The sequence below is a fragment of the Hibiscus syriacus genome, unplaced genomic scaffold, assembly GCF_006381635.1.
Source record: "Hibiscus syriacus cultivar Baekdansim isolate YM2019G1 unplaced genomic scaffold, ASM638163v2 tig00110730_pilon, whole genome shotgun sequence".
Lineage (NCBI taxonomy): Eukaryota > Viridiplantae > Streptophyta > Magnoliopsida > Malvales > Malvaceae > Hibiscus > Hibiscus syriacus.
In genome coordinates this window covers 33,090-57,108 of record NW_024062844.1, presented here as the reverse complement: position 1 = coordinate 57,108, position 24,019 = coordinate 33,090, and the positions used below count along the sequence as shown (strand labels likewise).

Here is a 24,019-nt window from a genome sequence, read left to right as displayed (position 1 = left end):
TGCCAGGCAAGGTGAAGAACATGCACCTTTTGAAGTGCCTGTAACTGATCAAGATGTGTTCTTTAGAACATTAGATATGGTATTGACGCGTTTCTAACCTCTTGCTACTTTAACTCCGAGAATGAATGTTGCAAAGGAGTTGAAGGGTTTAGGAGCTCCAGAGTTTAAAGGTGAAGCCGAAGAAGGTCCTGTTGTTGCGGACCTTTGGCTTAATGATGTAAAAATTATGTTAGATGGTATCCACTATTCTAATGTAGAGAAGTTAGATGGAGTGGTCTCATTGCTTATTGGGCAAGCGAGAATCTGGTGGACAAACGTCACTCTGAGAATGACAAGTGATTAAGTGATCTGGTCCTTGTTCTTAAAAGAGTTCAAACAAAAATATATAGGAGACCAGTTTATCAGCAAATGAAGCAAGAATTCTTGAACCTGAAGTAATTGGACTGCACTATATATGAGTATGAGTGCGAATTTAATAAATTAAGTCGTTTTGCAGCATAGTTAGTGCCTACAGAGAAAGATGCTTGCGAGTGGTTTGTTTAGGGCTTACGCCCAAGTTTAAAAGAGATGCTGATAGTGTTGAACTTATCCTCGTTTTAAGAGATAGTAAATCGTGCTAAAGCCTTAGAGAGAGCTCAAAATGAAAGGTTTGTGAATCAAAGAACCCAACCATCTAAAAGAACTGGGCTTCATCAAGTTTTGCACCACCTAAGAGAAGTAGAGATTTTGGTTTCCGATCTCCAGCACAATTAGAGTCGATGACATCCATTGCAAGAGAATCAAATCAGATGAGAGCTAGACAGACTCAATCTGTAGGGTCTGGTGATGGACGAGCACAACAGAGTCAAATTAGACAATGTGAAATTTATGGAAGAAGCCATAGCGGAACGTGTAGGGTAGTTACTGGAACTTGTTTTCGATGTGGTGAAGTGGGACATTTCATGAGAGATTGTCCATTGAGAACAGGAGAATCAGTACAGTCGGATCGATCTGCTTCGATTCTCAAAGAGGAAGAAGTAGAGGAAGAGGTAGAAGTTAACCTGAATCCTCTACTCAACAGGAAATACATTCCACTGCTCGAGTGTATAATATGAATACTAATGAAGATTTTGATGATCCAGAGATTATAACAGGTACCTTTTATTATGTAATAGATATGTTATGATATTGATTGATCTGGACTTGCATATTTATATATTAGTAGTAAATTGATGTGAGAATTGAGAATTTAATTAGAAGTTATTTATAGTGATGTGGAAGTGACAAATTTATTAGGGTACAGTGTTGGGATAAATAAGATATGTTGAGAATGTTCCATTAGAATTTAGAGAATTAAATTCCCTGTTAAATTGATGGAATTACTATTCAAATGATTTGAAGTAAGATTGGAAACTAAAGAATTAGAGATCTTTATCGTTCTGAAATAAAGTAGTTTCTTTACTTCAGTGACAAGATAAGGTAGAAGGAATGGGTGTTATTAGGGGAATATTAAAAGAACAAGTGATGGATACTATTATTTTGGGGGAATTGGAAAATATGTACATCAGTAATCAGTTTATAAGACAAAGGTAAATGGAATGTTTGAATGCAAACCAAGGAAATTGTATTATGGATAAGTGAGAATGAAGGTTTGATAAGTTAAGGAAATGGAGGACGAACTATTTTTGATTGGGAAGAATGTATAGTATATGAATGGTTTGATGGTGGGGTATGTTTTATTAGAAGAAATGAGTTGAATAATAAAGTATTATGATAGTGAGTGTAATAAAGATAAAGGATTTGTATGTTTGGCGGAAGTAAGAATTAACTGAAAAGTTAAATGTAATAAAAAGGGATAAGTAATTTGTGACTGGAATAAGGAAAAAGATATGATCTATGAGACAAGGATATAATGATTTATAAGGAGTAAATAGATAGGGAAATTAAATGAAAAGGGTGTAAAGTGTGAATTATAAGTGGATATGAAAGTAAGGAAATGATAGATGGTGTTATGAAAAGATTGTTTGATTCTGTAAAATGTATGTTTAATCAAATTTGAAGAAGAGTTAAGGTTGTGCTTTGGTCAAATGATGATGGAATAAGAGTTTGAGTTCTTGTTATAAGGTAATTAGAGATTAATGAAGAAATGTATTGATTTATGATATAAAGTGATGAGAATGGAGGCAAAAGTAAGTCATTGGTTGGAAATTGATTTTCAACGGTCAAAAGTAGGTGTATAACCAAAGAAGAGAAAAGATCGAAATGGATTGAGTTACTTGGAAATTGAAGGCAAATCATTAGTTGCAATTGCGTAAGGAATAAAGTGGAGAAAGCAACACGAGAACATTAAAAGATATGTTCTTATTAATATGTTCAGTGAAAATTCGAGGACGAATTTTCTTTAAAGAATGGGAGATTTGTAATATCCTCAATACCGAGTTAGTGACCAAATTGTAAAGTTTCAGAAATTGGTGATTAAAGTAGGATAATTGAATAGTTCAATAATTTATTTGGAAATATTACCTTAAAGATGCTAGTAATTATGAAAGGTATTAAAGGGCAAAAGGGTCATTTGACCAAGAAATGAATTAAAAATGAGATATGGTAAGGATATATACACGTGGGAAATGAGAGATTTCTCCATAGCTTTCTTCTTTATTCTTTTTCTTCATACGTGAAAGAGAGCCAAGCAAAGGTAAGCTTTCTGATCTGTTGATTATTTGTTAATTTAAAGTTTGGGTTTTGATTGTTAGATGATAACTAAGCTTAAGAAAAGCTTAAGTTATCTTAAAATAAAAAGATAAAAGAGTTAGGGAAGATTAAAGATTTGGAGTTCTTGAATGAAATTTTGATATAGAGTTGATAATTAGAATTGGAAGTTGGATTTGACTTGTCATCAATCTAGTTAAGACATATGAAGTGTTAGAAGTGGAATTAAATCATGTTGCAAAGTTGGTATAATTCTTGAATCTCATAAGGAGGATATGATTTTGGGGTTTAAGATGAAATAAATGAGTATAGATTAGTTTAAATAGATATATAAGAGTTAAAAATAGAAAAAATGGATGAAATGTGAAGAGTTGATAGAATAAAGAAGGGATTTTCGTGCTCAAAGTATCATTTCTGGGTTGTGTGCATCGATGCATATTCAATGCGCATCGATGCACTCTCAAATAAATGAATATCGAATACAATTAGTGCATCGATGCATAAGGAGTGCATCGATGCACCTGCTTAAAATACAAACATCGAATAGGATTTATGCACCGATACATAGGCAGTGCATCGATGCACCCGTCAAGGGATGTATCGATACATGGTGTAGTGCATCGATGCATACCTTCATTAAAAGATAAAAATAGCTTTCTTATTAGCCTAAGGAATGATAGTTTAGGATATATCAATTAGTATACCGATATGTATCAATGTATTAATATGTAGATTTAGAACGTAATCTTGTTCCGGAACAATTAAAGGATTAGAATCGAGTCAAAGCAAGGCTAAGGTGAGTACATATTAGAAGTATGGTACAATGGAATAAGACTTGTGATAAGTCTAATTCCTATGATGATTTTCATATCACAATAGTTATGAACATGCATACATGATAATTATTATGATACATGCATAAAGTATATATGTTCATATGATTTGATAAATGATATAGGTGAATAGATTTAAATGCATATGTGACATGGTAAGTGATATGAGTTATTTGATCGCAAGAGAAATGACATGAATACATGAACATATGAAATATAAGAATAATGCCCATGGTATACGATATGAGAGCTATAGGTATAGTTGGCATGCCAAGAGTCGAGGGTTCTACATGGTCCTTCGGGACATATATGTATCCTTTGGAACATTTACAGTGTCTTTTGAGACAGATTTGATCCACTGGAATATGTATATGGTTCTTAAAGAGTGGTCCTTCGGGACAAATACAGTACATAGGTCCTTCGGGACAAAATTTCATAGCCCCTAGTGGGACCCATATATGGTGACAGCATAGTGCACAACCTCAATGTACTAGAATACCTTGAGTTCTCAAAAATGTACATGGGCCTATAAAAGGTTATCAAAGGTAATTACATTGTTATAGTTTATGTTACCATATTATTATTGTTTACATTGAATTGTATACGACAGGATTGAATGGATAGATTGCATGTTCATATTCATACTGAATGCATTATTATTATATTTAGATGCCTCACTAAGTCTATGACTTAGCGTGTAAGTGATTTACACGTAGGTACCAAGAATCAGGAAGAGCGGAAATAGGGTGGCAAGAACAGCAACACTGCTAGAAGATCATATCAGAAGTAACGGATAAAGTATGTCTTTTGTCGTGTATAGTGTTGGCATGTAAGAAAAGTGTATGTTACAAATGCTCTGATCAGTTTTGTCTTGTTTTGGTTAACTTGTGTAAAGTAACAATGTTATTTTAATGAAAGTTTTAAATTTCCTTGATTTTTCATCAAGAGTCAAAGTTTGAAAAGTCAATGTGACACCTCGGACTCGTATCCGGGTCGGGTACGGGTTGAGGATGTTACAGATACTTTCGAGATATTTTCATTTTTTTCATTTCTTTTCAATTCCTAAAGTATCGATACTATGATACATATACTTATAAAAGTATCGATACCGTCAACATATCCGGTAGCACTTTACTGGTTTTGTCATATTGAAACCGATTTTGTCAAATTTCAACATGTTATATTGTCATGTACCGATACATGAGTCTAAGGTATCGATACATGAGTCTAACGTATCGATAATTTATAGGCACTATTATTGCAATTCTTTTAAATTCCTAAAGTATCGATACTTTGGTGCATATACTTATAAAAGTATTGATACAAATGTCAACCATTCCGATATCTTTTTACTAGTTTTGTCAAATTGAAATCGGTTTTATCAAACTTCAACCTGTTATATTGTCATGTATCGATACATGTGTAAGGTATCGATACTTTCGAGACATTTTCCTTTTTTTCATTTCTTTTAAATTCCTACAGTACTGATACTTTGGAACAGATACTTATAAACATATCGATACAAATTTCTACAATTCCGCTAGCTCTTTACCGGTTTTCTCAAATTAAAATCGATTTTGTCAAATTTCAATCGGTTTTATCAAATTCGTTACCTGTCTTGTTAAATTGAAACTAGATTTGTCAAATTTCAACCTGTTATATTATCATGAATCGATACATGTGTGTAAGGTATCGATACTTTATAGGCGCTTTTATACATGTCTACTTTTAACCAGTTTTCATCACTTTCTTATATATTACTATATATATCGATACTTCTGTGCACAGTATCGATATCTACCGATAAGCTAAGTTTGCCGGTTGCCAAATTTTTTAATATTTCTTCATGTTTTCCACCTACATCATTATTATTACTCAACATTTCCGATAGCGCTAAACCGGCTTTATTAAGTATCTTATTAAATTTTCGGTCATGTTGTTTCTTTTCCATATATTAGTTCACCATTAATGAGACAATCCCTGAAAATTTACATACAAAACAGGAAAATTAATGTTGACAAACTTCATGGAAATGACAATTTCTCGGAGGAAACTAAATAGCTTATGCTTGCATCGGAATTCTAGATCAGATTGGATTTATTTATAAAATCAACCTTCTGAGACAACATCCAGCAGGTTTATGACTCTCCCAGCCTTGACCTTTTTTGTAAATCAAAAACCATACGCTCCCATATTCTTATTACCCAAAGACTAAACTATGAAATCCTGTTTGAAAACCCCAGACGGTTTATACCGAGTGCTAGAACACATGCTGATTACTTTCAGGATGAAGAAAGTCCTGCAGAGATAACGGAAACGATCCACATGACGGCACGTCATGAGATAATTGTTAACAAGATATGGAGATTATTCTCTGAATCAACCTGAAGGATTAAGAGCAAGCTCGATTTCTTCCAATGATCGCCCCTTGGTTTCGACGACAGCACCAGCTATGTACAAGACGGCAAGAAGACAAACAGCAGCAAATACCGTATATACTGCGCTGATTCCGAACTTGTCCACAACACTCAGGAAATACAGGCCGATGACAAAGTTCGATATCTGTTAGAACAGAAACACAGAGTATGACATGAAAGCAAGAAATTCACCCAATCGAAAGATGAAAGCAGAAATATCAAGAATACTAGATAAATATGGCAACCATTTTCAGATCATGTTCTTTTCAAGAAAAAATATATGCAATGGAGAAAGTCATATTAAGAAAGAACCATTGTTACATTACGATTACCACATCGTATTGCAGAATCCACACGCCAATTTGCTTTCATGGATATACATGCCCATGCACATATCAAAATGCTTGGGCCAATTTTTTATCGCGACTTACCCAATGCGTGCCAAGCGATAAAGCCACTGCTTTTGCTCTGATTCTGGAAGCAAATATTTCCGGAAGCAGAAGAGCAGGCACCGGACCAGCACCAAGCGAAAACGACAAGACGTAGCTGTGTAAAAGAAATCGAAACCAGCTTTAGATCTCACCGGTCATTAGGAGGCAACAATGATTGAAGGCATCAAAACAATTAGAAGGAGAATCATTAATTGAATGAAAGGTTTTAACTCACAGAACAGTCCCGACGACGGCTAGCGTGCCAGAGTAGGGGGCCAGAATCTTCCAAGTGAATGACAATGACAGCAGCAACATTGAAGCACCCTTAGCGAGCCAAATGAAAGCCGAGGAACATGATATCGAAAAAAGAAAGGATATATTACTTATAAGAGAAGCTGATGAGAAAATTATGCATCATATCATTTTGTAATTATGAGTTTCACATTTAGTCTCTACCTAACTAATATGCTTATCATGGTTTAAAATTTAAGGCCATCCATATTGGCTGAAATAATATCAATAGACAGCCTATTCAACCATTGGACGGTTAAATCCTAGCTCATCAAAATACTATTGTTTCAGTCAAAATCCATTTAAGCGTCCATGAAATTGAAGGAAAAATAAATGGTCCAGATTCAAGACGGAGTTGTTTTACAAGCAAGCTAAAAAGTGACCAATTTTTGCTTGCATGTACAACTCTTTGACGAAAACAACCTGAGAACTTGCTCTGAGATACTGAAGGGAACTCTTCCGGCTACTTAATGATGAAAAAAGTTCTCCAATTGGAAATTTAATTAATATTGGGTGCTATAAACAAACATGATTTTATAATCCGAGTGAGCTTTTGAAATTAGAGAGAATTAGGGACTCTAGGCCAAAATTTGATTGCAAAAAGTAAGACTACTTGCAGTTTAAGAAAATTGGTCATGATGTAGAAGAAAAGGGGGGAAATTCAAGTTTATGTAATGAAAATGCGTGTTTATGTGTTTGTTGGTCCAAATATAAATGCAGGATATTGTTTCAAAGAGTTTTAACAATGGAATACAAACACTGCTTTGGAAGCATGGACCTTTACGGGGAAAAAGCCTACCATTCCAGCAAAACTTGTGATTAGAAGACTTTTCCTTCCTTGTCTGTCCATCAGAGAGGATGCAATAACTGTGCCTGCAAGAATTTCATAAGCCAGGAATATTACTCGGACTCAGTTGTGAGCCTTGAACATGGGTATGTGTTCAACACAGGTATGCTCATTTTTTCCAAGATTTCCATCTATTTGAAGAGTCCTCTGAGGATCATAATTCATATCCTCGTACTCATGTTCGGATATGTTTTAAATTCAGGGGTCAAACACAAATACTTAAAGAAAAATGAAGAGTCGAAGAAACAATTGTTAAATCTCCTACATGAATTTTGGTTCCTCCCACTACCCCAAGAACTTATGCTTTCTAAAAATGGTTAAGACTTACCAAAGACATTTGATGCACCAACAAGAGCACTAGCAGCAACATCTGATGCAATTCCAGCACTACGAAAGACAGCTGTAGAATAATACACCACGGCATTTATCCCGGCAAACTGTTGGAACAAAAAAAGTGCAGCACCAACACTCACAACTACAGAAGAAAACAAAGACGAGAATGAAAATTACCATCATACAATAGAAAGCATAAGATATGTGAAGGTGTAGCCTTCAGGATAATCAGTTTAAGTATATGACCACTGATTCAATAACCAGAAAAAATCCATCATGAGCTATACTAGCTACAGGAAAGAAGAAATGAGAATCAAAGAAAAGAATTATATTACATCCTTGACCCTTGAGTTTTTCATCATAAATCATCAAGGCATTAAGACAAAACTGCAGAAGGGTATGGAAAGTAGTGATGGATGATTAAACGAAATCCATTACTCGACATTAAATACTTGTCATAATTTGGGAACCAAGAAACACTAGATTGATTGGTGCTGAAACAACTCTTCAAATAATATGTTTTGAGAACATTGTCCCTTCAAGGTAATCTTCTTACATGGTGCGATACTTTTAAAATGAAGTATGATAAAAATTTCGATATTATCATCAGATCCTATTATTAGTGTCCAGTAGCAATACTAATAAGGGCATGCTTATTAATAGGCCTCATAGGACTTCAAGCATTTGGCATTCAGTTATGGTAGCTTTCAATATTCAGGCAAACCTTTCCTGTATCGGCAGCTGAATAGATCAAACCATCCTGCTTCTAGTTCTGTAGAACCCTGACCTGCATTACTTAACTCGTACATAATCTCAGTAACTCTTTCCTTTCCATAGAGTGTTCTTATAGATTTTTCAGCTTCAGAAATTTTCCCTTGCTGCAAAAATGATGTAAGTAAACAATAATAGTCAATATCATATATATCAATGTGAGATGTTAAAAAATGTAAAATAGTCTTGGTCCAATAAGAAACCTGAAAAAGCCACCGAGGACTTTCAGGGGAATATGTCATTCCTAGTGCCAATAAAATAGAAGGGACAACAGCAAGACCAAACATAACCCTCCACCTATAGAAAAATAACTAAGATAAAAACAGTTATGGCAAATGCTAAAGCAGACACAAAATTTAATTGCAAAAGAAATATAATTCTTGACTAAAAGTTTGGTACATTATACACAACATTAAGATGTATATTGATGTAAGGCATTACCTTAACCTATTCACTTAATCTCACAAAGGCAAACAGACACGAGAAAGATTGATCAGAAAAAATATGAAAAAAATTAGACATTCCAACTAGTTGGATGGAGCTATCTTTTATTACAATTTTTGGGGAAAGGGGTTTTTGGGCCAAGCTCTTTGAGCAAAGGGATACAAGCACCTATGATTGAGATAAGTGCTTAAGTTTCATACAGTTACAACAAATATGGTATGATTACAGAAAGGGATGAACAACAAAGAAGCCTAATCCCACTCCATTGACTACATGAATCATATTGCACTATTGTGCTTTGTTTATTTTTACCATATTACTACAAGAATGGTTACCCTTTATCCTTTCCACCCATGTCTTTTTGGTCAAGCCCCCCACGCCTTTATGCCAGCAAAACAAATGAGGAAAATAAAAAAGAATACAAATGCAGCAATGCAATTAAATCATTCATAATTTTCCATCAACAGGTGCAAATGAGAGGAAGAAAGGTCTTCAAGACTAGAAAGGGAAAAATTGCCACCAAATATAGCTGCATAAAAGAAAGAGTTTTTAAGCATATCCACACTTGTACCAAAAGTTAGAAGAGGCTATCTCTCTGGATGCATGATTGATTGTACATGTACAAACGTATAGCAAAAACCACAATTTAACATAGCTAATGCCAAATGACATGATATGTTCGTAGTGAACATGTTATATAAGGGTAAAAAATTGGTAGAATAGTATACCATACTGGGTTTCCTGATAAAGGTAATCCAGCCACCAATGCTGCAAGAATCCCAATACATATGAAAAGTTGGTTAACAGATCCAAGTGCACCACGGATTTCCGTCGGTGAGATCTGACCAACAGAAAGAATGTAAGCAGATGTTTTCAGAAAGCTAGACCATCGAAGAAAACAATAAGGATCAGAAAATGTTACCTCAGATATGTAAAGAGGCACAATAGCAGACGTTATACCAATACCGATGCCAGCCAGTAAGCGGCCAATTATCATAGTCTGGACGTTAGGCGCTATCGCACTGAAACATTCAAGTCATTTAGAAACATTAGCTTTGAGCAAAGTCATGAGAGTTAACAAGCTAGTAGTTAACGAAAGGAAACAAACGTAAGAACTGCTCCGATGATTAGTGGAATAGCATCTAATTGAAAAGTTCGTGTTCGGCCAAACTTATCGGCCAGTGCTCCCCCAGTAAATGAACCCACTGCAGCAGCAGCAAGGAGTGTGCTGACAACCCATCCTATTCAAATCAGCACAACAATATTAGAGAAGTTAGATAATTTAAAGAGTGGGCATATAATCAAAATAACCAAAAGTGAAAAAAGAAGGAAAAACAGCAGGCCAACAACTTGTGACGTTGCTTGAACAATTACAAGTGAAGCCACTTCATTTTTATAAACAAAAACACCACAATAGGTGGACGGAATGGGTTCAATTGAATGGCTATGGGAATGACTTATAAAACACCAGACTCAATGTAAAAAAAAAAAAAATGGGTGGGGTGGGGTACAAAACAAAAAAAGGAAAGGAAAAAGAAACAATATCACAGATTGAAAAGCACAGTAATTAAAGATCACGATACATGCCTTGTACGACAGCATTTTGAGAAATTCCCAGATCCTTGGATAGATAATCAAGAGCACCATTTACCACCCTGAATAAAGAAAAAGAAATGAGAAAAAAGGAGGGGATATAAGAAGTGAGTCACATTATCAAAAGCCAAGCAAAAAGCCACAAAGAATAAGCATACAAAATTGTAGCAGGCCAACTGCCAAATATTGAATATGAATTCTTCGCTTAATTTCTCAAAACATATTTTAATTTCTGGAATATAATTAATGGAAGAAGACAACTGCAGTGTTCAGAAATTTCCAGAACACTGGGAACATTCACAACCATCCCTTACTGCAAGCACCGTAAAGTATTTGGAACTCACATAAATGAACCATAATCAACCTCTTTGAAGCTTTGATATTACTGGAGAGCATGCCAGATGTTTCCACAGCAAAGAATGTTCAAGCATATCATTGAGATGCTAAGATTAGTAAAATGACATGTAGAACAAAAAAAAGAAGCGATTTTCCTTTCTTAATCGAAATGGGACATACCCAAGATGGTAACCAAACAATATAGCTCCCAAGCAAGCAACACCGACAAATGGTAAAACCGATCCAGCTGATTTCTTCTGAGGGTTGATTGGTGCCAAATCCTCAAGATCACCTGCCATATATTGATCAAATTGGAAATTTTACTAATGTAAAAACTAACTTCTTTTACAATGATTAGAAGACTCGGAGTCTCAGATGCTTAGAAAATGACCCTTGTGCAGATCAATGAATTGAATAGCAAGTATACCTTCGTCCAAAAACAGATGCACACACTAGTTAATCATTTCTGGTAGGAAGCATCTCTAGAGTAGCATATACCCATCGTACCAACATAACCAAGCACAAATTAATGCATTTTAACGGAAAGAATTGCTATTTGAAACTAACAAAAGAATAAATCCGTTAATAACATCTGCAAGAAAACTAGCTATCCCCCCAACCTCATGAAATAAATATTTGTACGAATCACTCTTAACACTAGCCAAAAATTAAGGCTCCTTTTGTTTTGGCTATTGTTTTTGCAACTTCAATTTTACGTTTCGAAGCAAAAAGTACATTTTTTTATCAAGGAAAATCAACACTCCAAAAAATTCAAAGTTGAAATTGTAATAAACAAAAAAAAATATTAATCTCCTTTCATAGGGAATAATTACATTTGAATGTGCCAAATATTAGTTGTAATCAAATATAAAATTTTGCATTTAACTATTTGATTTTTATTTTCCACAAGGGCAGGGGGATTGGCCCTGCGAATGGTAAAATATCAAGTTTAGCCCCTTCAAAATATAAAGTTATGTAGGGAGTTTAAAATTGCATTTTGGACAGGATTTCAGTTTAATCCCTTTAAAAGTTATATAATTATGGATGTGTTTGGTGGGAGGAATTGTTCATTACTGGGGTAATTATGTTTTACGGAAAACCATTCTTGCATTTGGCTTGTAAGCATTACCCATGTGACAATGATAATTACAAACAATGTTAACTTTCACCAAAAATGGTGGGAATGTCATCCCACCTATTTCATTGGTAATGAACAATGACATTTTAGACCATATTACCAGTATGATCCACTTACAGCTAGTGTAAAACCAAAAGCTTTACACTATTTTAAGATCGTTGAATGAGGGAAAATCAAAGAGTGAAATTAACTTCTTATTTTTTTCTAGTGAATATCTTTTCATTTCCTACTGTTAATCTCAAAGTATGATCCACTTACAGCTAGTGTAAAACCAAAAGCTTTACACTATTTTAGGATCGTTGGATGAGGGAAAATCAAAGACTGAGACTAACTTCTTATTTTTTTTTCTAATGAATATCTTTTCATTTCCTATTGTTAATCTCAAATTTTGATTTCTTAAATCCAACGATCCTAAAATGTTATACTATGTAATTGGATCCTATATATATATATATCTCTATATTTCAAGAATAAACAAAATTCTCATAAAATGATTTGATTAATGTTTAATGTCAATACTTTTCAGTTTTGACAATGAAATTTTTTATTGATTCTTGACCAATTCGTTTAAAAGGTCAATAATTTGATTAATTAACTAAAAACATTTCAGTAAATGTTTATATATAATTGGATAAATTAAAATGTGCGTGTAAAATTTATCTATGTAAGTTTATTTTTCAAAAAATTGCTTATTATATTGATAATATGTTAATTATAAAATTATTGTGACATTAGATGGGGAAATAGAAATAGTTCAATCGTTTATATACAAAATCTTCAATTTAACATTAGAAGTTAAATTTGTTAAAAAGAAAATATATTACAACAATAATTTGGTAAAAAATACTTTCATGTAATCTTATATTTTCAAATCAGATAAGCTTAAATTTTGATAATCGTAATCTTACCTTCTGTAAATCAAATGTCTCTTTAAGTTATAGAGGTGATAAAATTATAAACTTTTTAAAATTTTTAATTTAATTCTGACCCCAAAAATTATCTAGCTCCAATCCTAATTTCCCATTGATTTTTAAAGAAGGAAAAAGGAAGAATCAAAATTGAAAATCAAATTTCTTGAAATGATGTTCACTACAACAATCAAACCGTCCAAAGTTCCTTTTTCATATGCACAAAATATTCTAAATTTGTGATTAATAACATTTTTTAAACGCATATAATAATTGGAGCAATTGGAATATTCTAAATATGAAATGTATAAAATATTCATATTATGTGACGATTAAAAACATAGAAGAGAGGGAGAGGAGAAACAGACCAGAAGCCAGAGCTTTAACAGATCGAGATTTGATCGAAGAGCGAACGACGAATTCAATACTATCTCTGGCACGTGCGAGCTCAGCTCCCATTGAAACGGCACCAAAACGTAAATCACTGCAAATGGAACCCCTTCGGATGCAACGATTAGGATTCAAAGTCGACTTCCGTTCCTTACCTTCACCAAAACAATGTAAATCTCTCCGTTTTGAAATCTCAAACTCTAAATTTCCTTTTATTAAATGCGTAGACGCCTGCATTCTGAATTAGCTAATTCACCAAATGAAAAAGACTGTCCAACCGCCAAGTAAAAACAGTCCGGGAAAAAAGGTGCATTAAAATCCAGAAATAAATATTGAAAACTGAATAACTGAGAAATGACAGTTAGAGTGAGATTACCGAATCGAAAGGAAGATCAGAGAGGAGGAGCCATTTTCGAAGTTCTGTTTGGATGGTGGAATTTTGAAGGGAACCTTCGGAAAATCCGTGGAAGGAGAAGAACAAATTTGGTAGAAAATTCAACTGATTACCACACTCTTCTTTTGCCAGTCATTTTTTCTAAATTAATTTGAATTTAAGAGGATCAAAGCTGTAAAAATTAAAAATACAAACTAAAACGGAAATGGTAATGGTAATCGGGTTCAGTGAGTGTCTGTTTGGATGGATCTGCGATCACGTGGCGTGGATTTTGGATTTAGATTTGCAGAAGCAGTTGCGTTGGCGATGGACTTGCCGCCAAGGAGTGCCCTTCCTTCGGTGACCCGGTTTTGTATTATAACTAAGGCATATAGTTAAAATTAGCCTTCTTCATCTTTTATTAAAAATACAATTTTAATTTTTATATAATTTTCAAATATTTTGATCTTTAATATTTAATTTTTTAACTAAAACAATCTTAAATAAAAATTATTAGTTAATAAATTATCATTAATGATTGTGTTAAGGAGATTCGTAATATGTACTATAGATTTACTACATACGTCAGGACTACAGTTGGCGACACCGAGACATTTTCGGTGGAGATCGGACTCTACCAGGAGTCGGCTCTTAGCTCTTACATCTTCGCCTTGATTATAGATGATATCTATTGTGCGACACCAGACGGTGTCCATGGTGTATGCTTTTCGCTGACGACATTGTCCTAGTCGCTGAAACAAAAACTGAGCTGAATAGTAGACTAGCTACCTGGAAGATTGCTTTAGAAGAAAAACGTCTAAGGATTAATATTGAAAAGACAGAGTATTTATGTTCAAACTTCAGTGGGAACCAAAACGATGAAGATGTAGATGTATGCATTGAAGGACACGTTCTCCTCTCAAAGGATTGTTTCAAGTACCTAGGGTCTATGATACATAAAGATGGGGGTGTAGATGATGACGTTACACACCGTATAAAGGCGGGATGGCTAAAGTGGATGGATGCTATTGGAGTTTTGTGTGACAAGAAGGTGTCTCTAAAACTTAAGGGAAAATTTTATAGAATGGCAATAAGACCAGCGCTGCTGTATGGATCAGAATGTTGGGCAATCAAGAAGGATCGCGTAAGGAGGATAGAGGCCGCAGAAATGAGAATGCTTCGATGGGCATGTGGTAGAACTTTGTGGGATATGACACCAAACTCTGCAATTAGGATGTCCTTGGAGGTGATGCATGTATCCGAAAAATTGAGGGAGGGAAGACTACGGTGGTTTGGGCATGTCCTTAGGCGACAAATGTCGGATGCGGTCAGGAGGGTAGATTCGATTACAGTCAACGTTGCCAGAATGAGAGGACGACCAAGGAGGAAGTGGGTAGACTGCTTGAGATTTGATTTAAAGGATTTAGCCCTTACCGAGGACATGACCTCTGATAGGAAAGTATGGAGACTTAAGACCAGGGTAGCCGAGTAGTGTGGGTCACAACCATAGGGTGTAACATATATGTCTGCTTTTTAATGCCTTTGTATTAATTTCCATGACTTCTACTTTTTATAGGTTTCTGTCATTGGAATTTATGAAGGCTTCGAATTAGGGTAACAAAGTAATTGTGCCTTAGTTATAGGTTATAACCCATTTGACTTTATTCCTTCTCGTAGCTTGTTATCGCTGAATTATGTGTATCCTTCTCTGCATGTTTCCTCCTTCTAAATTTAGCCGGGACTTACGTTTCTGTCTATATGCATATATTTTTACGCAGGGATTTATTTGCGGGGATTAATTTCAATACAGACGCGCATATGAAGACTGTTCAACTATGTATTTATTTATTTATTTATTTATTTATTTATACATACATGTAATTTATCTTTATTTTTATTTTTCTGACTGTCGGAGGTCTTCAGCAGAAGCTGCTCTCAACCTGGCGTTGGGGGCAACCTACTACCCTACCTCCCCCTTACCTCATTGCATATGGGAATAGAGTTTTGTTGTTGTTGTTGGTTGTTTTAAGGAGATATATATTGTGGAAAATATATTTTCTATATATATTGTGTTAAGGAGATATCATATCTGATTTATTAGTTAAGATAAGTTAAAACAAAACTATAGAACAAGAGATATTCGACACTCCTCCTCTCTAATTGGTTGTGTCGATGCAGAAATAAACAATACAATTTTCACTAAATTAAATGTCCTTGTTAAATAAAAGAGTAAAGTATAAAAAAAGTCCTCGACAATATGGTGTTGTTTCGTCGACTCTTCTGACTATTAAAAATTACATAATGATCCTCGATTAAACAAAATTATAAAGTATAAAAATGGTTCTCGATTGTATGATGTCGTTTTGTTGAATCATCTGACTATTAAAAATTACATAATGATCCTCGATTATAGGACAATATTTTTTTGAATCCTTTGAATATTAAAAGTTACAAAATGGTCATCCAACTATATGATGTTGTTTTGTTAAGTTCTCAAGGCTTTCGCACTGATTAATCTGGACTGTCTTGTGTTACACACCTGACTTTGAAGGGTGAGTCTCCCAACGAAAATTTTCGAGATACACAAAGACTCAAATTCAAAACCTATTGAATAATATTAAGTTGCTTATCACTTAAACCAATTCGTTAATAATTTTTTCTTTTTAAAAAGAAAAATATAGGGTTGTTAAGTAGTCGAGCTCGACTCAACTCGAAAACTCGCGAGCCTAAAATTTTCAAGCTCGGCTCAAACTCGAAACCATAGACTGAAGCTCGAAAAAGCTCAAAATGAAAAAAATCTTAAACTTAACTCGATTGAAACCTCAAACTCAAACTCGAACCTGAACCTTAAATACGTTAAAATCTTGTACTACATTTTTTTTAAAAAATAACATAAAATATTAATATTATTAATAATTTATTTAAAAAAAATAAAATCTTAATTTATTATATTTTTAAGCTGCTCACGAACATTTCAAATAGAATATCAAATAATTTTTTTCGACTTGTTAAAAACTCGTGTTAACTCCATTTGAGTTAAATATTTATCAAATTTTGGTCTAATTAATTTCGTATAACTCATAACATATTTCATTTACCGTCCTAGAAAAATATAGTACTGTCTTTTAAGGAACACACAAAACAATGGCACTTGTTTTAGACTAGACCAAAGCAGTACTAAACTGGGAAGCCTTAGTTACGTCGTAGCTAGACCCATGATCGAATGATTTTATCCAACGGCTGATATAATATTCCGTCGGGACCCACATAAAAATAAGAACGTTGGAAACAATATGAATTTAAAACTGAAAACAAATTAAATAAATCCATCTTATGTTCTCTTTTTATTTGACCGTTGCAAACTCAATATCTTTATCACATGAAAAAACTTCCAATTTCATAAAAAATGGCGGGCACGATCGATTCTCTGCATCAAACCCATCATTCAAATCCTTCTTTTCAACCGCTTTTACATTTCCTCGACCCCATTTCTCTCATTCTTTCGCAGAATCGTATAATTGAAAGAGGCCCCAGATCCAGTGCATATGCTGAATTGAGAGAAAACATGCTGAGAATGAAGTTTGAGCAGCTACAAGAGTGGGAAGAAACCGAAATCAAACAATCCCCAGTGAAGAAACAAGTGGAGTTCAATTCGAATTCGGGGGTTACCGTTAAACGGTCTTCTGTTTTGATGCAATCGGTGCCTGATTTTCCATCCACTTTACTGAAAGAGAACCGGAAGCCGTCGGTTACCGGTTGGATTGAATCGACCCCGCCGAGAACGTCAAAGAATTGGTCGAGAGCGAAGCAACAAGAAACTGAATTTAAACAAACACCAACCAAGAAACAAGTGAAGTTCAGTTCGAATTCAGGGGTTTCCAGTATAAGGCCCTCTGTTTTGGCTCAATCGGTGCCGGATTTTTCTGCCACTTTATGGAAAGAGAACCGGAAGCCGGAGGCCATGGGCCGGATTGAAATGAAGCCTCCGTCAAGGGGAAAGAATTGGTCAAATTCTGGGGAGAAGAAGGGAAGGTTGGTGATGGCGAGGAAGAGTTATGCAAGTGTTGATGAACTGAAGGCCATTAATGGCGGAAGCAGGGGACTGAAGAGTAGTGCCAGATTGTTTTAAAAAAGAGAGAGGAAGAAAGCTCTGAATTTGAAGGATTTTGGTTACTTAGTTCCCATATTTTAGATAGATTTGAGGTTAAAAATTCTTTTATTGATTAGTTTGTTATTTTCAAGAATTGATTGCCAATAAAGAGGGTTTCCTGCTATATATATATAAAAACGCAGATATACAAACTATCAAGACCATTAAATGATGGGGTAATTTGCCTTCCAATTTAGGGAACAACTAATGAGTTCTTCAAGCTTGTTCAGCTATTAATGGAGTTAAAAGTTAGAAGATGAAAGATTATACAGGTACAAATGCTCGTATACAACATAAACTCTAATGTAACAAAGCAAAAATACCATCCTCCATTCCATCTTGTGTTACTAGACTCAGTTCTGGCAAACTTCCAATACAGGTGTGTCCACAGTTATATCCCCGAACCCATGTCCGAATATTGTGTTGAAGACGAATATTTCAAGTAAATAAAGGGCAACTTAGATCCATCTTTTACAGAAATTCACCACCTTGGTCTTGATCAGAATTCAAAACTATAATTTACCGATTGCATGTTAACATGATATACAAGATACTCACAGATCACAGGGACTGTATGCAATTTGTGGGGAAATCAGGTCGTTGACAATTTCGTTGATTGTGTTTTGAAGTATATCCCAATCAATTTCAATACCAGTTTCGTATGCCTCGATATCGAAATCTGTCCATTTCCCCAGTGAATAACTCATCTCATATTCTATAAGTTCAACAGGTACCATCCCAACTAGTCTTATCCACCTTTTAACTTCGACTGCAACATCTCGAATCAGCTTTCCTGAGTTCATGCAATATGGTAAACTTCTCCAAGGTCTGAATCCCGAGTTACAATATGGACCATATTTGGAATCTATACACTCTATTGCACAGTCGAACAGAAATCCTCGAAGCTGATTGTTTTCTTTGAGTTGATCGATACCAAGAACAGACTTGAAATCTACCTGCATGATAGTGACAAGAGTCTCGACTTCATCGTATATACAAGGAGCCAGGAGAAAATCATCTGTCCTACTCGAATTTCCAAACAACAATTCTGCTTTCAGGATAACCTCTTTAGCATGGATAAGCTTGTCACCAGATAAAGCGAGACCAAAATTACTGACAACATTAAACATTGCAGAAATTCGGTTGACAAGATCAATGATCATCTCATTAACAGTTGTTTCATTGTCCAATGAAGTTACAGAATCCAGAATATCCACATCAAGTTCCGTTTGATGTTGTTCATCATACGAGAAATCCGTGGAATCCGGTTGTAACCTATGTCCTGAATCAAATAAATACACAAAAAACTAAAGTGAAAGATTCTTTTTCCCCAATGGAGGGGAACAGAAAAAGCACATAATTTAATAATTTATGCTATGTTTGGTTAGGCAAGTATTAACACAAGGAAAAGCTTAATTTTTACATGAGTTAAAATAGTTTGTCACATAAAGCTGAGTAAAAACTAAGTAAAAAATAATAAATATTCAAAATAAATTATTAAACGGATCTAGTCAGAGCAGTGCATGAACTCATTTTAATCTGCATTTTCTAGTACTACAATACTGCATAAGTTCCTTGAATAGCACACACATTTCTTGACCCAAAAATAAAAGGGTTCATTTAAGGCTAAGGTTTTGAATTTTTACCTAAGCTTTCATTGAGGCTGCTGGTAACAAAACTGTCGTTCGAAAATGAAGCTTCAAGAACAGAACCAGGGCTAAAATGATTACCGTGGTTGGCAAATCCTACTGAAGTTTCAGCCTTTGCTTCAGTCTAAGAAATAAGGAAATAATATTTTAGAAAAACGAAATGTCAATTTATAAGTGGCAGGAAAAGCTGTTATCATATTCACAAACCCTCAAGCAACGCACAAAAGCTTCATATAGACATGGAAAAAAATCATATTAACACCCAAAAACTACTAATCAAACTTAACGTAAAAGCAATACAAAATATACAGATTGGCAACATCCATAAATATTACATTCGACGGTTCCACAGTATCTACGAAATATCCATAAATATTCAATGGCTTAAGTCAATGAGCTGCAATCTTCAACAACTGTAGCTATGCTAAACCAGTCTTGTTCCTATTCAATGGGGTTTCGAATATGGGACAAAGTTTCGAGTTAAATTGCAGATTTTATGAACTCTGGTTAATCTAATTCTGAAAGGCATAGCTTTCTTCAATTAATTTTTGTCATTTCAGTAGCAATTAGGCAGTGTACTTATCCAAATGTACATGGAAAAAGTCCAAATTATCAAGGCACATGTCGTACAGAGACATCTAAAACAAAAGTTGAGACCAAATATACAACATCAGATTCAGTGGATAAACCAGTGGAAGGACAATTCAGTGCCTCAGAATAAACACCAACCTGGAAACCGATATCTGAACTGAAAAGGTGACCACTCCGAGAGTTAGGCTGTCCTGATGTTAAAGCAGAAATTAACTCCTGGAGAATTATGGCAGTTGATCTCTTCGGTAGGGTGCAACCAGTTTTTCGTTCATCCTCCTCTTGAGAAGTCAATTCCTTCAACTTTTGTTTCAAAAGTGCACTTAAATCATCTTCTGTCAGCGGCAAGTTCTTCGGCAAAGATATTTCTCCGTAATTGTTCTCCAATATTTCACGTCTTTGGAGGACAATGCTTTCATTTGGGTTCTTTCTTTGCTCCTTCAATTCCATGGAAAATCCGTGCTTTTGCTTTAATGGAGAACTGAATGTGAAAGAAATAATATTGGTATCCTTTTTATCCATGGCTCCCTTACCAGTTCTTTGGCTCGTTGATCTGCTTTTAACACATGTCCGGTCCATGCTGCAAGCTCCATGTACCATTTCTCGTCTAGTCACCGGATTGTATTTATCATTTTTTTCTTTACCAATAGCTGAATTGATGAAACCAGTAGTTTCTGCTTGCCCATTAACACTATTGGTCCTCCTCTTTCTTACTGTAGACCGTAGATGAGACAAGGAGTCATCTAGGCCCCTGCAGGAATTTCTCTCGATTTCAATAGGAGCACTATCCACTTTGCTTGGCACTCTATGTTGGGTTCGACTACTTGAACTTCGGTTCAGCGCAACAAAATCTTTGGCTCTGCTAACAGCATTTGTGCTGGAAACACCTTTCCTACTCGGAAGATTATTTAATTTAGCCTTCGCTGGGATTCTATCCGTGTCTAGTGATATATGATTATGACTTTGATTCCTCAGCTTGTTAGCAACATGAGACTTCTCATTCCTTTGGGATTTGCCAGATTGGCCTGTTAAATGCCATTGAGCTTGAGCTTCTTGAGATAGAGGACTTCTAAATGTATCAGAATCATTACTTGATTGTACACTGTTATCTTCTTGGCTAGTAAAAGATAATGGTTGGTCGTGGCTTCTCTGAAAAATTCCCTCTTTCCCTTGATCAAACAAGGTCGGGGAAGGCCTCGGCCATTTCTTTTCTAATCCCTGCAAAGAAACATCAGTAAAATTCGGTGCAGAGGAAGGAATAACAATTGGCTGATCCTCTGACTTTGCTCTAGACTCCACAACGTCAAGCAAATTGCCACAGTTCTTGCATGATGTCGGGCCAATCAAAGACTTACCAATACTAATATTACATGCAGATTGTTCCAACACATCTGGTGACACAACCTGAATTCCCTCAGTCGCAGCCACATTCTTACTCGAATAAGCAAGAGAATATTTCGCTCGATTTGTTGCTTGCAACCCTGGCTCCAATATTTTAGTAGCTGCATCGATCAACCTCGATGTCCTAGAAGCATTCCTTGCCGAAGAAATCCTCAAACTCTTTACCGAAGGAACAAACTTTTGATGATGATGCTTCTTCGATAGCGACAAAACATTCTAATTTGTAATGCCTCAGCTCCAAACCTAGTGACAATCCGTCTATCATATGACTCTATTTTCTGAATCTTCGGAGGCCGAAGCTCGATCTTAGAGCTACTTTTAGCTAAATCCAAATCTTTCCCGCCTTGAAAATTCACCACTTTCTCATCTTTAAGATCAGAATTACTACCTAACGGCAGCGCTTTTCTATGAGGCTTATCTCCATTCAAAGCCGGCATGGCTTCTAATCCCATTAGCCTAGCAACCAAACCAGGAGCTTTCATTTCATGCTTTTGATCCGTTTCTCCTTTACTAAAATGTTTACCATTTTTCTTCACATTGGGAAAATCCCCACAGTTCTCATCAGCAATCTACCGAAATTCCTCATAAACATCAACTTTATTATCATTATATAAGCAAAATAAAAGACTAATTTATGAACTAAAAAACACCAAAAAATATATCTAATAAATTTCCGTGAACATACCAAATGCAGCTTGGATTTGGGCATTTTTTCACCTCCTCCAAAGCTTTTTGAAGCTTTAGTTCGGGCTGAGAAACAATGACAGCTGATTACAAATTCCATTTGAAAAAGAAAAACATAAAATTTTCAAAAACAATGAAAGAAGAAATAAACTTTCGAGGAGAGAGTAATTTTCTTGAGAAAAATTTCTTCTTTGCAAATCTTTTGTTCCAATCAAAGAGTTGAAAGAAAATGCCGACACAACCACCAGGCCTATAAGGCTTCTTCTCCGTTATAGTTTTCGCGGTCCGTTCATTCATTTTGCTTAGCACCGACACAAAAATAATTATCCAGAAAAATTCTTCAAAAAAAAACCCCCAAGGAAATGCCGAAAAGGTCTCTAGTTTTAATCAGACAAACACACCCAACAATCTAAACCAATCTCATTCCAACCCACCATACAAAAATCTAAACCATTAAAGAACAAAAAGAGATGGAAAAGACCCGTTAGTTTTAACGAAAGCACAGGGAGGCCTGACAGTGGTGAAAAGGAGCAATGTAGCAAACGAGCAAGAGAATCTAGGAAGAAAAAAAGAACAGGAAAAGCCGTACAATAATGGAGAGGAAGAAGAGCGGAGAGAAGATGACAAGAAAAGGAGCAGTGAAAAGGAAAGGGTTCTCCACTGTTTAGTCGGTATTTACATGTCTTGACGCAAAGGTAAAACGATTCTTCGCATAAAAAGAGAAGGAATTATGGGATGAAAAAGGATGAGAAAAATGGGGTGTGTTTTATCGGATTGAAAAGACCGATGAAACGAAAAAAGGTTCGGAATGGATTTTGGACGGAACTGGTGAAAGTGTCGGATTGCTTTGAAAACGCCTAATCTTCGCCTGCTGTTGCCGATCAGTTTCTGCTTGCTTCAGAAAAAAGCTACAGCTGCTATGTACTAAAACTATAAGCTTTCAACACTGGAAATTATATTATTATATCCCAAATGGTTGAATTTTTATATAAACAAAAAATATGCTATTATTAGTGAATTACTAATTATACAAAAAAATATATTAAATTGTGTAGAATTACATTAATTTATAACATATTTCTTCCGGACATTAGATAAAATTTGTTGTTGTTTTTTAAAGTGAATGAATTCAATGAAAAATGATTATGTAATGATTGCCTGAAATCTATTTAATATATTTCTATCAAGATTTCACTTATTCACCTCCTTACTTTAATCCTTCCTAACTCCACCCTCATGTTGTTTTAGAGCAAATTAAACTTCCCTTAAGCTTAACTATTGTCTAATAGTCATAAATCAACTATAAATTCATCAAGAAATTCTCTAACAATAGATCTTACCTTTAGCTTGGGTCTCACGTATGAAGAAGAAGAAGAGGAGGAGGAGAACTCTGGAAATTGTTTTTGGTTTCCTATACTTCCACGTGGGTTAATATAATACTAACCTAAATAATTAGCTTGCTATAAAAAGACCATCTTGTCATTCTAATCCTCATTCTTTTTAAATTGATCCTACACAATATAGCTAAATAGTAAATACATTTGCAAAATACAGTAAGATCGTAATACAATCTATTAATCTACACTATTATTCGACCATCAAATCAAATTGTATAATCTAAATATCTAAATTATATAATTCAAACATAAACTTTAAACATTCAAATTGTATAATTCAAATATAAAATTTAAAAGCCTAAATAAAATGCAACTAAAGAAATAAAATTCATTATTCTGGAAATTCATTACTATGAA

At 34.8% G+C, this 24,019-nt stretch overlaps 4 protein-coding genes across 4 annotated transcripts; 1 reads left to right on the top strand and 3 right to left on the bottom strand.

Annotated features, from left to right (window-relative positions):
* Window positions 1–5,660: 5,660 nt before the first annotated feature.
* Window positions 5,661–13,824, bottom strand: LOC120139188 (plastidic glucose transporter 4-like). The gene is made up of 15 exons (XM_039154500.1): window positions 13,797–13,824; window positions 13,399–13,689; window positions 11,165–11,276; window positions 10,643–10,710; window positions 10,164–10,296; window positions 9,978–10,077; window positions 9,784–9,896; window positions 8,815–8,908; window positions 8,565–8,718; window positions 7,836–7,982; window positions 7,460–7,533; window positions 6,605–6,693; window positions 6,370–6,484; window positions 5,906–6,083; window positions 5,661–5,820 (listed from the first exon to the last, which is right to left on the bottom strand). The coding sequence occupies exons 2-15, from the start codon at window positions 13,655–13,657 to the stop codon at window positions 5,804–5,806; spliced, it is 1,653 nt and encodes a 550-aa protein (XP_039010431.1). The 5' UTR covers window positions 13,658–13,689; window positions 13,797–13,824; the 3' UTR covers window positions 5,661–5,803.
* Window positions 13,825–17,181: 3,357 nt separating this feature from the next.
* Window positions 17,182–17,986, top strand: LOC120139197. Its single transcript, XM_039154509.1, has one exon. It carries the CDS (start codon window positions 17,200–17,202, stop codon window positions 17,920–17,922), a length of 723 nt encoding a protein of 240 aa, XP_039010440.1. The 5' UTR covers window positions 17,182–17,199; the 3' UTR covers window positions 17,923–17,986.
* A 341-nt stretch (window positions 17,987–18,327) lies between these two features.
* Window positions 18,328–21,793, bottom strand: LOC120139215. Its single transcript, XM_039154523.1, has 3 exons — window positions 20,322–21,793; window positions 19,590–19,716; window positions 18,328–19,225 (listed from the first exon to the last, which is right to left on the bottom strand). Exons 1-3 carry the CDS (start codon window positions 20,778–20,780, stop codon window positions 18,498–18,500), a joined length of 1,314 nt encoding a protein of 437 aa, XP_039010454.1. The 5' UTR covers window positions 20,781–21,793; the 3' UTR covers window positions 18,328–18,497.
* On the bottom strand, window positions 21,711–23,126 carry LOC120139216. Its single transcript, XM_039154524.1, has 3 exons — window positions 22,425–23,126; window positions 22,267–22,335; window positions 21,711–22,150 (listed from the first exon to the last, which is right to left on the bottom strand). Exons 1-3 carry the CDS (start codon window positions 22,560–22,562, stop codon window positions 21,743–21,745), a joined length of 615 nt encoding a protein of 204 aa, XP_039010455.1. The 5' UTR covers window positions 22,563–23,126; the 3' UTR covers window positions 21,711–21,742.
* Between the last annotated feature and the right edge of the window lie 893 nt (window positions 23,127–24,019).

Bases quoted from the DNA above. Each gene is read 5' to 3' on its own strand.
- LOC120139216 (XM_039154524.1), bottom strand. From the start codon at position 22,562: ATGAATGAACGGACCGCGAAAACTATAACGGAGAAGAAGCCTTATAGG. The intron at 22,336-22,424 runs CCTCGAAAGTTT...TGTCATTGTTTC, and splicing joins TCTCAAGAAAATTACTCTCT to TCAGCCCGAACTAAAGCTTC. The intron at 22,151-22,266 runs GTATGTTCACGG...GAATTTCGGTAG, and splicing joins CCAAATCCAAGCTGCATTTG to ATTGCTGATGAGAACTGTGG.
- LOC120139197 (XM_039154509.1), top strand. From the start codon at position 17,200: ATGGCGGGCACGATCGATTCTCTGCATCAAACCCATCATTCAAATCCT.
- LOC120139188 (XM_039154500.1), bottom strand. From the start codon at position 13,657: ATGCAGGCGTCTACGCATTTAATAAAAGGAAATTTAGAGTTTGAGATT. The intron at 7,983-8,564 runs GTTTGCCTGAAT...TTTCTTCTGTAG, and splicing joins CAGCTGCCGATACAGGAAAG to TTGTGAGTGTTGGTGCTGCA. The intron at 6,084-6,369 runs GTAAGTCGCGAT...CTGTTCTAACAG, and splicing joins TATCGCTTGGCACGCATTGG to ATATCGAACTTTGTCATCGG.
- LOC120139215 (XM_039154523.1), bottom strand. From the start codon at position 20,780: ATGGTACATGGAGCTTGCAGCATGGACCGGACATGTGTTAAAAGCAGA. The intron at 19,717-20,321 runs GTTGGTGTTTAT...CTTATTTCTTAG, and splicing joins GTTCAGATATCGGTTTCCAG to ACTGAAGCAAAGGCTGAAAC. The intron at 19,226-19,589 runs GTAAAAATTCAA...TATTTGATTCAG, and splicing joins CAGCCTCAATGAAAGCTTAG to GACATAGGTTACAACCGGAT.